The sequence below is a fragment of the Phoenix dactylifera genome, chromosome 14 (genome assembly GCF_051530095.1).
Source record: "Phoenix dactylifera cultivar Ajwa chromosome 14, Ajwa_hap1_PhDact_Kaust_v1.1, whole genome shotgun sequence".
Taxonomy (NCBI): Eukaryota; Viridiplantae; Streptophyta; class Magnoliopsida; order Arecales; family Arecaceae; genus Phoenix; species Phoenix dactylifera.
In genome coordinates, this window is record NC_143203.1 from 16840203 (window position 1) to 16850675 (window position 10473).

Below are 10473 nucleotides of genomic sequence, written 5' to 3' on the forward strand. Positions count from 1 at the left end.
GGGCACAAAAAAAGTTTAGGGCCTCTTTTTAGGGATCAATATGGATTCGTAGATTAGGTTGACAGGATCCGATATTGGGTTCCATAGATCTTCTAGGGAGAGAAAATAGAGAGAAGAGAAAAAATAAGAGAGAGAAAGAGAGGGATGGTTCTTTCTACTCCTATTCTTCTTCTTCTTTCTTTCTTTCTTTCTTGGTGAACAGGAGAAGGTAGAGGGTGGACTAGTGGTTAACCATGGTGGTCTGGTGAGGCAGGGATGGCGGGCAGTAGAGGGCAGCCGACGGCTGGCCGGCCGAATTTGGTGGAAGAAGAAGGTGAAATAGGGACTACCCTATTTCATGCGTTCTGGCAGCTCGTCGACCTAGATCAAGCGGCGGCGATGCAATGAAGCCAGAAAACCAAGAGAAAAAAGAAGCTTGACCCATTACCTCAGCCCGACGAGGTTCTGGCGGTGGCGAAACTCGAAAGAAGGGAGCCGAAATAGGGCTCCCTATTTTGGATCAAATTTTGGTGATTTTCCAGCTCAAGCCCATGCAAAAGTCAGCTAAAACACTAGGAAAGAATAGGGAACAAGATGAGGAACATTTACCTTGGTCCGGCAAAGCCTCTTGCGGGTTTTTTTGGTGAGGAATCGAGGAAGAAATCTCAAGAAGAGGGCTTGAAATAGGTGGCTGCTCTTGACGATTCCGGTAGAGAAAATCCAAGGAGGAGGGAAAATAAATAGGTGAAGTCTCCGAGTTCTAGACTGGACCCTGGAAGTCTCTTATTTCTGCCAAAAATGGAGGAGGAAGATGACTCCTATTGGAGTCTTCTTCTCTGCTGCTTCGTGCCACAGGGCATGGTGGCCTTGGGACTGGCTTCTTTGGGCTGGCCCATAGGCCCAAGGCAAGTGCGGGTCGGTCAATGGACCAGGCCCTCACACTTGGAACCTCGTATAACATAATTCTGGCTCTGCCCCTAATCATGCCATTAAAGTTGTCCATTTGTCCACTTAATACAGATACAAGAGAGATTCAAAACAGATGCTTTTTTGCTTGTCGTTATTTCAAATGTTGTAGATCAAACATGACCAAAGCACACCATGCCTATTATGAAATTTGCACTGGTAGGATTGAAGGTTCAATAGTACCACAAGAATCTTAGCTCAACACTCTCTGTATACGTATTTGTCTGTTTGTGTGCCTAGTTGGCTCAATCACCCGTAAAAGGTGAGAAACTATTTTAAAAGGTGGGAAACTATGCATACCCTCTTGAGAGCTTGAAACTTGGTCGCATGCCCCTTTATGACAACCTAAGCTGGCTTTAGTAAGGATTTAATATCTATGAACAATCAAACATAGAGAGGGGGGCAAATGTAAGAGAAACATTGCCAACGTACAGCGATCCTTCTCGTCGTCGAACGAAATGGACACAGATCAGAGCCAGGCACCAAGAAGAAACAAGAGAGAGAACGAAGAAGCCACAGTGGGGAAGGGAACACTCCCAACGATGACACTCTCGGTGCCGTGTGTGGCACGACTGCATGACCGTAATGTCCTCCTTGTTGGGTAGAAAAAATTTGATTAGTCTATCTGCAGCTTGTCAAGAAATCCACTCATCGATGTCGCAAAATATATTATTGAAATGTATATAAATGTATCTGTTGTCATTTTTCATTCAGCCTTGACCTGGAGGAAGAAGCTTCCTTACTTCAAGAACAGAGCACCTGGGAAAACTACCCGACTAACTGTTTTAACTATTTTTAACCAATCTCAGTTAGACTGTTAGCATTTCTGTTAATTGGTTATTTAGTTGATGGGTTATTATAAATAGATTCTATCATGTAAGAACGGGTGAAGGGAATTCAATTCATAAGAAATAAAACAGTTCTTCTTTCTTCATCTCCTCTGTTTTCGGACAGAATTCTTTTTGAAGCTTCTTTACATGGTATCAGAGCTTTAAAGGCATCTCCCCATGGCTGCCCCCACCCACAGCAGTACCAGTTCAGTGCCGTCGCCAGTTCTAAGCATAGTTGAAGACCCGGCAAGCCCGTACTTTCTGCATCACGGCGACAATACAGGTTTGCAGCTCATCTCTCTAGTTTTAAACGAGGAAAACTATTCCACTTGGAGCAGGTCGATGATCATGGCCCTGAGTGTCAAGAACAAGGAGGGATTTGTTGATGGAAGTATTCCCCAACCTCTACCGAATGATCCACACTATGCAGTCTGGAGGAGATGCAACATGGTAGTTTCCGCATGGATGCTAAATTCCATTCCAAAGGAGATGAGCACCAGTGTAATCTACATGGAAACAGCTAGAGAAATCTGGCTTGATCTGAAAGAAAGATTCGGCCAAAGCAATGGCCCAAGGATTTACCAACTACAGAAGATGATTTCCACCCTTTCCCAGAATCATGGGAGTGTGATCTCCTACTTCACTCGTTTGAAGGGACTATGGGAAGAGTTAGCGAATTTCAGACCTCGTCAGCAACAAGAGCACCAATCTGAAGAACAAGTCATCCAATTCTTGATGGGATTAGATGACTCCTACTCAAATGTACGTGGGCAAATCTTGTTGATGGACCCTCTACCACCAGTTAACAAGGTATTTGCACTCGTACTGCAAGAAGAAAGGCAACGTAAGATCGTTGCCACAGTTCAAAGCTCTGAGGTTGCTGCATTCGCCAGTAAAACCTATGAAAGGTTAGTTCCCAATGATCATCTTTCTTCTAATCCGAAACTCATTCAAAAGCAAAATGCTATGGGGCAACTTCGCAAGAAGGAAAGACCCATATGCAGTCATTGTGGAAAATCAGGTCACTCAAGGGATAAGTGCTATAGACTTCATGGTTTTCCACCTGGTTTTAACTTCACAAAGGGAAAAGCCCCTGCAGCTAATCAGATCTCTAGTGTTATAGCTCCAGATCTCTCATATGATATCTCTAAGCTCACCATCACTCCGGATCAATGTCAAAAGATACTCTCAGTACTTCTGCAACCTCAACTGCAGTCTTCTGGGATGATGGATGTTGTAAAGGATGTGCCACGACCTTCCGTGAATCAGGCTGGGCGCCTTCAAATGACTGCCAAAAATGCCCGGCCACCATCTGTTCATAGTTTCTCAGGTAATTCAGCCTGTCTGATGAATGTTATTGCTTCAAACCAAAGCCGTGTTCCTTGGATTATAGATACTGGAGCGACAGACCACATGGTATGCTCTATCTCCCATTTTTCTACAATCAAAGCTAGCATTGATGCCACTGTGAAGCTTCCCACTGGAGAAAGAACACCTGCAACACATGTGGGAATGGTTAAAATCTCAAAGTTTCTCACACTGACAGATGTGCTTTGTGTTCCTAAGTTCTCATTTAACCTCATTTCAGCCAGCAAACTTATAGCTTCCAACCACTGTTGCTTGATGTTCATATCTGCATACTGTTTTATACAGGACCTATTGAGTTGGAGGACGATTGGAATGGGGAAGCTTGAAGATGGATTATATCATCTTCAACTAAATGAAATCCAAACTGCTGCTGGTACTCTGAACTCTTCATTGTCAAAATCCTCTCCACAGTCAAGCTTGTCTGCTACTGTTAGTTCCCATGAGTTTGATCTTTGGCATTACCGATTAGGACATCTTTCCTTCACACGTCTTAGTATGTTGAATAAATCTGTTCCGGAAATAAATGTTTGCTTGAACAACCATTGTAGCATTTGCCCTATTGCTAAACAACAAAGAATGAGTTTTTCTCACAGCAGTCATGTTTCAAATTCAGCTTTTGAATTGATACACTGCGACATATGGGGACCCTTTTCCACAACTTCTCTTGATAATTCCAAATACTTTCTTACCATTGTGGACGATTATAGTAGAGCTACTTGGGTTTATCTCATGCAATCTAAGGCACAAACTAGAGACATCATTAGGTCGTTCTATGTTTTAGTTGAGGTTCAGTTTTCAGCCAAAATTAAGGTAATTAGATCAGATAATGGTAAGGAGTTTGACATGAAAGAATTCTATAGCTCAAAAGGAATTATACATCAAGTTAGTTGTGTTGATACCCCTCAACAAAATGGCGTGGTTGAGAGAAAGCATCAACATATACTTAATGTAGCTAGAGCATTATGTTTTCAATCAAACTTGCCTTTGAAATTCTGGGGAGAGTGTGTTCTAACAGCAGTGTACTTAATAAATATAATGCCAACTCCAAAATTATCTGGTAAATCTCCTTATGAAGTGTTATTCTCCTCAAGACCATCTTATAAGCACTTAAGGGTGTTTGGTTGCTTATGTTATGCTTCCACTCTAAAAGGGGATAGGTCCAAGTTTGATCCAAGAGCTAGAAAATGTATTTTTATTGGCTACCCCCATGGCATAAAGGGCTATAAGCTATATGATGTTCAATCTAAACAAACATTTGTTTCTCGGGATGTAGTGTTTCATGAATCTGAATTTCCTTTTCAACATATTGCTTCTCCTACATTGCAGCAGCCAATTCAATCTTGTGACACCATATTTCTTCCCTCATCTGTTGTTGTTCCTGAATATTCATATCCAATTAGACCTAATCCCATTGTTACACCACATACTGAAGAATGTGCTTCGAGTGGCACACCCACCGGCACGCATGATGGCACACCCCTTAAGCTAGTTTGTTTCCCTCCTTCTCCTTCACTCCCTCTTACAACTATAATGCCAAATCAGCCTGCCAAAATTCATCCCCTTCGGAAATCTTCTAGGCTCAATCCCACACATATATATATTGCCCATCGTGACCAGCTGCGACTTGTTCATTTTCTTATGGCACATACTAGTGAGTCTGAAGGAGTGATCGTTTATTTCAACTTCAAAAATAAACCATGCAATAGCACGTATCCTGTAGGATAGTGATTACGGGTGTCGGTCCACAGAAATTGGAGACAGATTATTTTTTTTTTAATAATAAATCAAAAAGAAGAGTTTGCTAACTTAATTATAATGAATTAATCTATGAGTACGAATTGGAATTTATCAGAGTAGATGGATCTAGGGTTTGGAATCCACCGCGTAGCATTGCATTAGGGACTGTGTTCTTAATTTTTATCTTTTGGAGAGGCATGCAAATTGGCTACAAGCCTTTTAAAATAAAAACATAAAGAGTTTTAGAAAGATCCATCTTCGGTATAGCATGAAGTGTTTACCTAAATATGCTAATCTAGGGTGCAGCACACCTCATCTTCCTAGGCATGGATCATCTTAGACTACTTTAGCAAACATGAATAGTAAATGGCATGCTCAAGGTTTAAACATCATAAAAAAAATTTTCATTGAGAATAAAAATTTAAACAAACTCCAAAAAGATTAAAAGAGTAAGAACTACAATGCCCTGATATATTGCTAGGGCTTCATCCAGCCCTAGACTAGATGTTTAGCTGCGCATGGCTTCCGGACGACCTTCCATCTTCATATGAAAATCTTCCGCTCCCTCTCTTTCCAGAATATCCCAAAGTATTCTCTCCCCCCACCTTTTTTTATTCTTCTTCCCAAGAACAGAGTCTCCCCTGTTCTTGGCTTTCTCTCGGCCCTCTACTTCAGCCGATGGCCACCCTCCTCCTTATATAGTCGTCCGGGGTGCTAATTCGGGAAGGGAGAAGAGATAACGGGCTGCTGATTCCGGGGCGTGATGCTGGAGGGCAGATAGCGGACGAAGAGGATGAAGGGCGTCAATCCGTGGAAGAATGGCTGGATCTCGGGAGGAAGGCGTGATCCGTGGAGCACCGGATTGATTGTAGATGGCCGAATCAATGGAGCTGGCCGCTGGATCGACAGGAGGTTGACGTGTGGACGGAAGAAGATGAGATGACTGCGGGATCGATGGGAGGCTGATGCGGAATGTCTGGATCTCGGAGAAGACGGGGACGGAGCTAGAGACGGATGCCGATCTGGAAGGAGCTGGGTTACCGGCTGCTGGGAAGGAGACTAATCCGGAAGAGGGGGAAGCGACACAGCTTAGAACGGATGCATGAAGCTTGGAGCGTGGAAGGGATCCGGAAATGTTGGCTGCAGCTGGAACGGCTCGTTGAATGCAGACGGCTGGGATCGTGGAGGAGTGGTCGCTGGTTGCACCGGCTGATGGCGGAATACCCGGGGATGAAGACGATGCCGTATGTGCTTGGATGCGGAAGATGTGAATCTCGGCTGCTGGGAGGGGCTGATTGGAGGATCGATGGGAGGACGTCGTGGACGGCCGTGATGCTTTGTATTTGAAGTGGGTCATGATCATTGATTTGCTTGAACTTGTTCTCGAGCCCAATGTTATTTAAATTTAATTCTTGCTAAACTGCTTCAGACCGAACTCGACCAGATAAAATAAACAAGACTAAAAACAAGACCGTGACTTAATAAAAAGGGTTACTCAAACCTTTTCCCCATACAAAAATAATTAATTATAACTTTCAATCTAATCAGGACCAAAACCTATTTAATTATAACCTTAGCTTGATTACAACTCCATCAGGTTACCGAACCAGGTCAACACAATCTCCTCCTTATATGTTTTCCTGTAGTTTTCATGAAAGATCGCAACCAAGAGAGAGACAAGTTCAAAGTCTGATTTAAGAAAAGAATTATTTACTTCTTACCATATTTTAAATTTATTTCAATGATTATTCAATTTCATGGTAAAATATGTATTTATCAGTTTAAGAATATTGATAAGTGCTATGAAAAGACAACTAAATTATAAATTATTCAGCACTTATCACACCCCCAAACCTATGTTTTGCTAGTCCTCGAGCAAAATAAAACTAGAAAAGAAAAATTCTAACTCACTTTCGCAGCCATCGCGGTTTCATTTACCATATGCAACGAGGCTTTAAACCCCTAGGTTACCCTAGTGGACGAGTTATAGTCTCGTGAGGGTTTTTTGTGAAGATACCCACAAACTTTAATCTTAAGATAAGTCTCCTTTTTTAATTATTATTATTTGTTATTATTATTATTATTAAAATTTAATTTAAGATACATAAATGATAAGAATTTCAAAACGCACACGGTTTTATTAAGTTAGCCCAAATTCTAGGTTAGTATGCAATCTAAGTTGAAGTCATTAAGTTTCTGTTTAGTGAGTTGTAAGACTTATTTATACTGGGGTGCTCGGTGAAATCTGGACCGTACACAAGCTAAGGGTTCGGATCTCCAAAATATTGCTAAGACTAGTAGTTTCCAGGGTTGGTCGAAGGGACCTGCTCACTGATTCAAAATCATCTTATCTGCAGAATTTCGAGAGTTGTGGATGTTTACTTTAGTACCTCACGGGCTTTATCTATAATATTCTAGTTTACTCGAATTTTTACAACAATGGCTTTCACACTATTATCTTTTTCAAGGTCAATACAGAGTTTTTTTTTAAACATTTTTTAATAAAAGATATTGTAAATTGTGCACTTTTACTCTTGTGGTGATTTCTCCGTGTAACGAGCAATCAGTCGACAATTCTCACACCAGTTGGCATAAGGTGTCGGGCATCAAGATTTTCCTACGGACTTATGCTCGGAGTCCTCATCACAAGCCCATCTGACCTTTGACAATAGGTAGCCCTTTTCGATGTTCCTGACTAAATCCATTTTTATTGATGATTTTTTTTTGATTAGATAAGTATGATTCATCAGGGTCCAAGGTTGCTACTATACTCTCACATAATATCGAGCCTAGACCTTAGAAGAGTCGGCCAGTATGTAGTGAAATTCCAAAGTATTAATTAGCTTACAACTCACTAAGAGAGACTTAATAAAAAGAACTTAAATTTGTATTACTTCCGACTAGTCATTGGGTTTTTTTAGATTTTATATACCTTGTGTGTTTATCATTCTCAAATTTTATTTTTTTATTTTATTTTTTTATTTTTTTTATTTTATTTTATTTTATTATTTTTTTATTTTTAATATCATAAAGATCAAGATGAAAACCTCCAAACCTAAACGTGAGAACGAATGCAAGAGATGTAAATAGAATATTTAAAAATACCCCCAAACCTAAACCTAACATTGTCCTCAATGTTAAAGAAATCTAAGAGAATTGGGTTGCCTCCCAACAAGCGCTAAGTTTAATTAAAATAAAGAAGGAGGATTTTCAATGCGTCCACAGAATAAGACTACCAATGAAAGGTGTCTTCAGCCAGACACAGTGAGATAGTTTTTGCATCTCCTTCTATGAGGTCATCTATTTTGTCTATTATAAAACACTCAACTTTCCTCGCGGGTTGGTCGGCCGCATTGAACACATTTAATTTTACCTTCATGTTTCCAAATGATATGTTCATTACCCCCGTTCTACAATTGATGCAGGCATTGGCTGTTGCTAAAAAGGGGTGCCCAAGGATCACGGAGATTTGTTTCTTACAATTAGGTTCATGTTCTATATCAAGGACGATGAAATCTACTGAAAAATAGAATTTGTCCCACATGGTGTTTTTACAGATAGATCAGCCAATTGAAGGGATACCGAGGTTGGTTTTAACTCACCTGACCCAAGTTTCTAATAAACTGAATAAGGTAAAAGGTTGACACTTGCCCCTAGATCTAAGAGTGCTCGATCAATGAAATTATTTCCTAAGACACAGGAGATGGTGGGAGCACCAGGATCTTTGAATTTCTGAGGAGTGTTGTGTTGGAGAATAGAACTCACTTGCTTAATTAGGAAGACCTTTCTAGGCACATGTATCCTAGATTTTCGCTTTTGGGTACAAAGGTTTTTGAGAAATTTGGCATAGGAGGAAACTTGTCTAATAGCATCAAGAAGCGGAAGGTTGATTTTAACTTATTTGAAAACCTCCATCATCTCCTCTAGTGAAGTTCCCTTTTTGTTAAAGGAAGAGGGTGAATTAAGAGCTTCAGGAAATGGGGCCTTTGGGATGTGTATTTTGGCAGAAGGTGGACTAGCTGAAGAAGAAGAAGAAGGTTTCAGATTTTTATTTGACACATTTCTATCCTCTTCTTCACCTTCCTTATTGTTGTCCTCCCCAATCTTATTATCTACTACACATCCACTCCTTAGGGTAGTCAAAGTAAGGCTTGTTCATGATGAATTGCATTTAGTTGATTTTCTTGAGCCATGTATTGTCCCCGAGGATTACTTAGTGGTTGGCTTGGAAGCTTTCCTTCCTCTCGCTTGTTCAGTGCATTAGCTAGTTGCCCCATTTGGGATTCTAGCCTGGCGATGGATTGCGTGTGAGAGTGCACTAATTATGTAATGATTTCCAAACCTTGAAGGGCGTTCAACACTTTCTCCTCAAAGGCTGTGTTTCTTTGGGGTGGAGAAGGAGTGTGTTGAAATTGAGTCGAGGGATGGTAGGGATGAATATTTTATGGGGTTTGAAAATTCTGTGGGTTTCGAAAATTTTGGGAGTAGGGTTGGGTAGTATTCGAAGCTTGCTGCTTCCAAGAAAAGTTTGGATGATTCCGCCATCCCGGATTATATGTATTGGAAAATGGGTCATTACCCGGTCTAGGCTGTGTTTGAGCAGCATTGATGTGTTCTTGCACGAGTTCGGAGAATTGGGATGCTGAGGGGCACTCATGAATAGGGTGGGATGGGCTAGAACAGATAGTACACACTTGTGCTTGGGAAGAGTTAATGAAATGTCCTCCTATCATCAGTTGGTCAATCTTATGGGACAATGCATCTACCTTGCTAGACAGGTCCATAGAATGACTTATTTCACAAATGGTCCCTTTTCTTTGGGAACTTGGGGGTGCTTGACGAGAATAGGAAGCATGGTGGAAGGAGTTTTCATTGAGATTTTCAAATAATTGCCATGCTTCATGCTCATTTTGAAGCATAAAAGTCCCCTTGCATCACTACCAGAAAACACGCGTATAGTGACGGCGATTCCCATCACTATACCGTGTTTCCGGTTACTAATACGGAATTTGTGACCGGAGCTCCCGTCACTGAATTGGTTACAAAAACACGCGTCACTAAATTCTCAGTGACGGCAGCGATTTCCGTCACTAAACTCCATGACAGAACCGCCGTCACTAAGCCGTTACAAATCCAAAAATTAAATATTTAAAAAATTATGTATTTCCCGTCACTAAGCAGTCCCTGAGTTAGTGACGAAGATAACTTGGTCACTGATTTGTCACAGAATTCGGTCACAAGTTTGGTCACTGATCTGTCACAACCTTCAGTGACAGATTTAGTCATCACAGATATGGTCACAAATTTTGTCACTAAATTTGTCATTAATCCCGTCACTAACCTAGTGACAAGATTACCGTCACTAATTTGTCACAACTCACTGAGCAAAATCAATTTTTAGTAACCAAAATTCTGTCACTAAGTTTATGGCTGCTCGTCACAATACTTGGTAAACAATTCAGTAACCAAATTTGGTCACTAATCACATTCTAATAACCTGGTACATTTGGTACATTGATTGGCTCATAATAATAATAATAATAATAATAGTAATAATAATAATAATAATATCAGTAATATCAAAGACATTCAA

The 10473-nt window shown here is 40.7% G+C and overlaps 1 protein-coding gene across 1 annotated transcript; it reads left to right on the top strand.

Moving 5' to 3' along the window:
• Positions 1-1952: 1952 nt before the first annotated feature.
• Positions 1953-3469, top strand: LOC149751372 (uncharacterized). The gene is made up of 2 exons (XM_089927108.1): positions 1953-3105; positions 3429-3469. The coding sequence occupies exons 1-2, from the start codon at positions 1953-1955 to the stop codon at positions 3467-3469; spliced, it is 1194 nt and encodes a 397-aa protein (XP_089783234.1).
• The last annotated feature ends 7004 nt before the right edge of the window (positions 3470-10473 follow it).

What these genes read in the sequence shown, in the direction of transcription:
- LOC149751372 (XM_089927108.1), top strand. Translation starts at nt 1,953, where the DNA reads ATGGCTGCCCCCACCCACAGCAGTACCAGTTCAGTGCCGTCGCCAGTT. An exon ending in ATCTGTTCATAGTTTCTCAG is followed by an intron (nt 3,106 to 3,428) that starts GTAATTCAGCCT and finishes TGTTTTATACAG; the next exon opens with GACCTATTGAGTTGGAGGAC.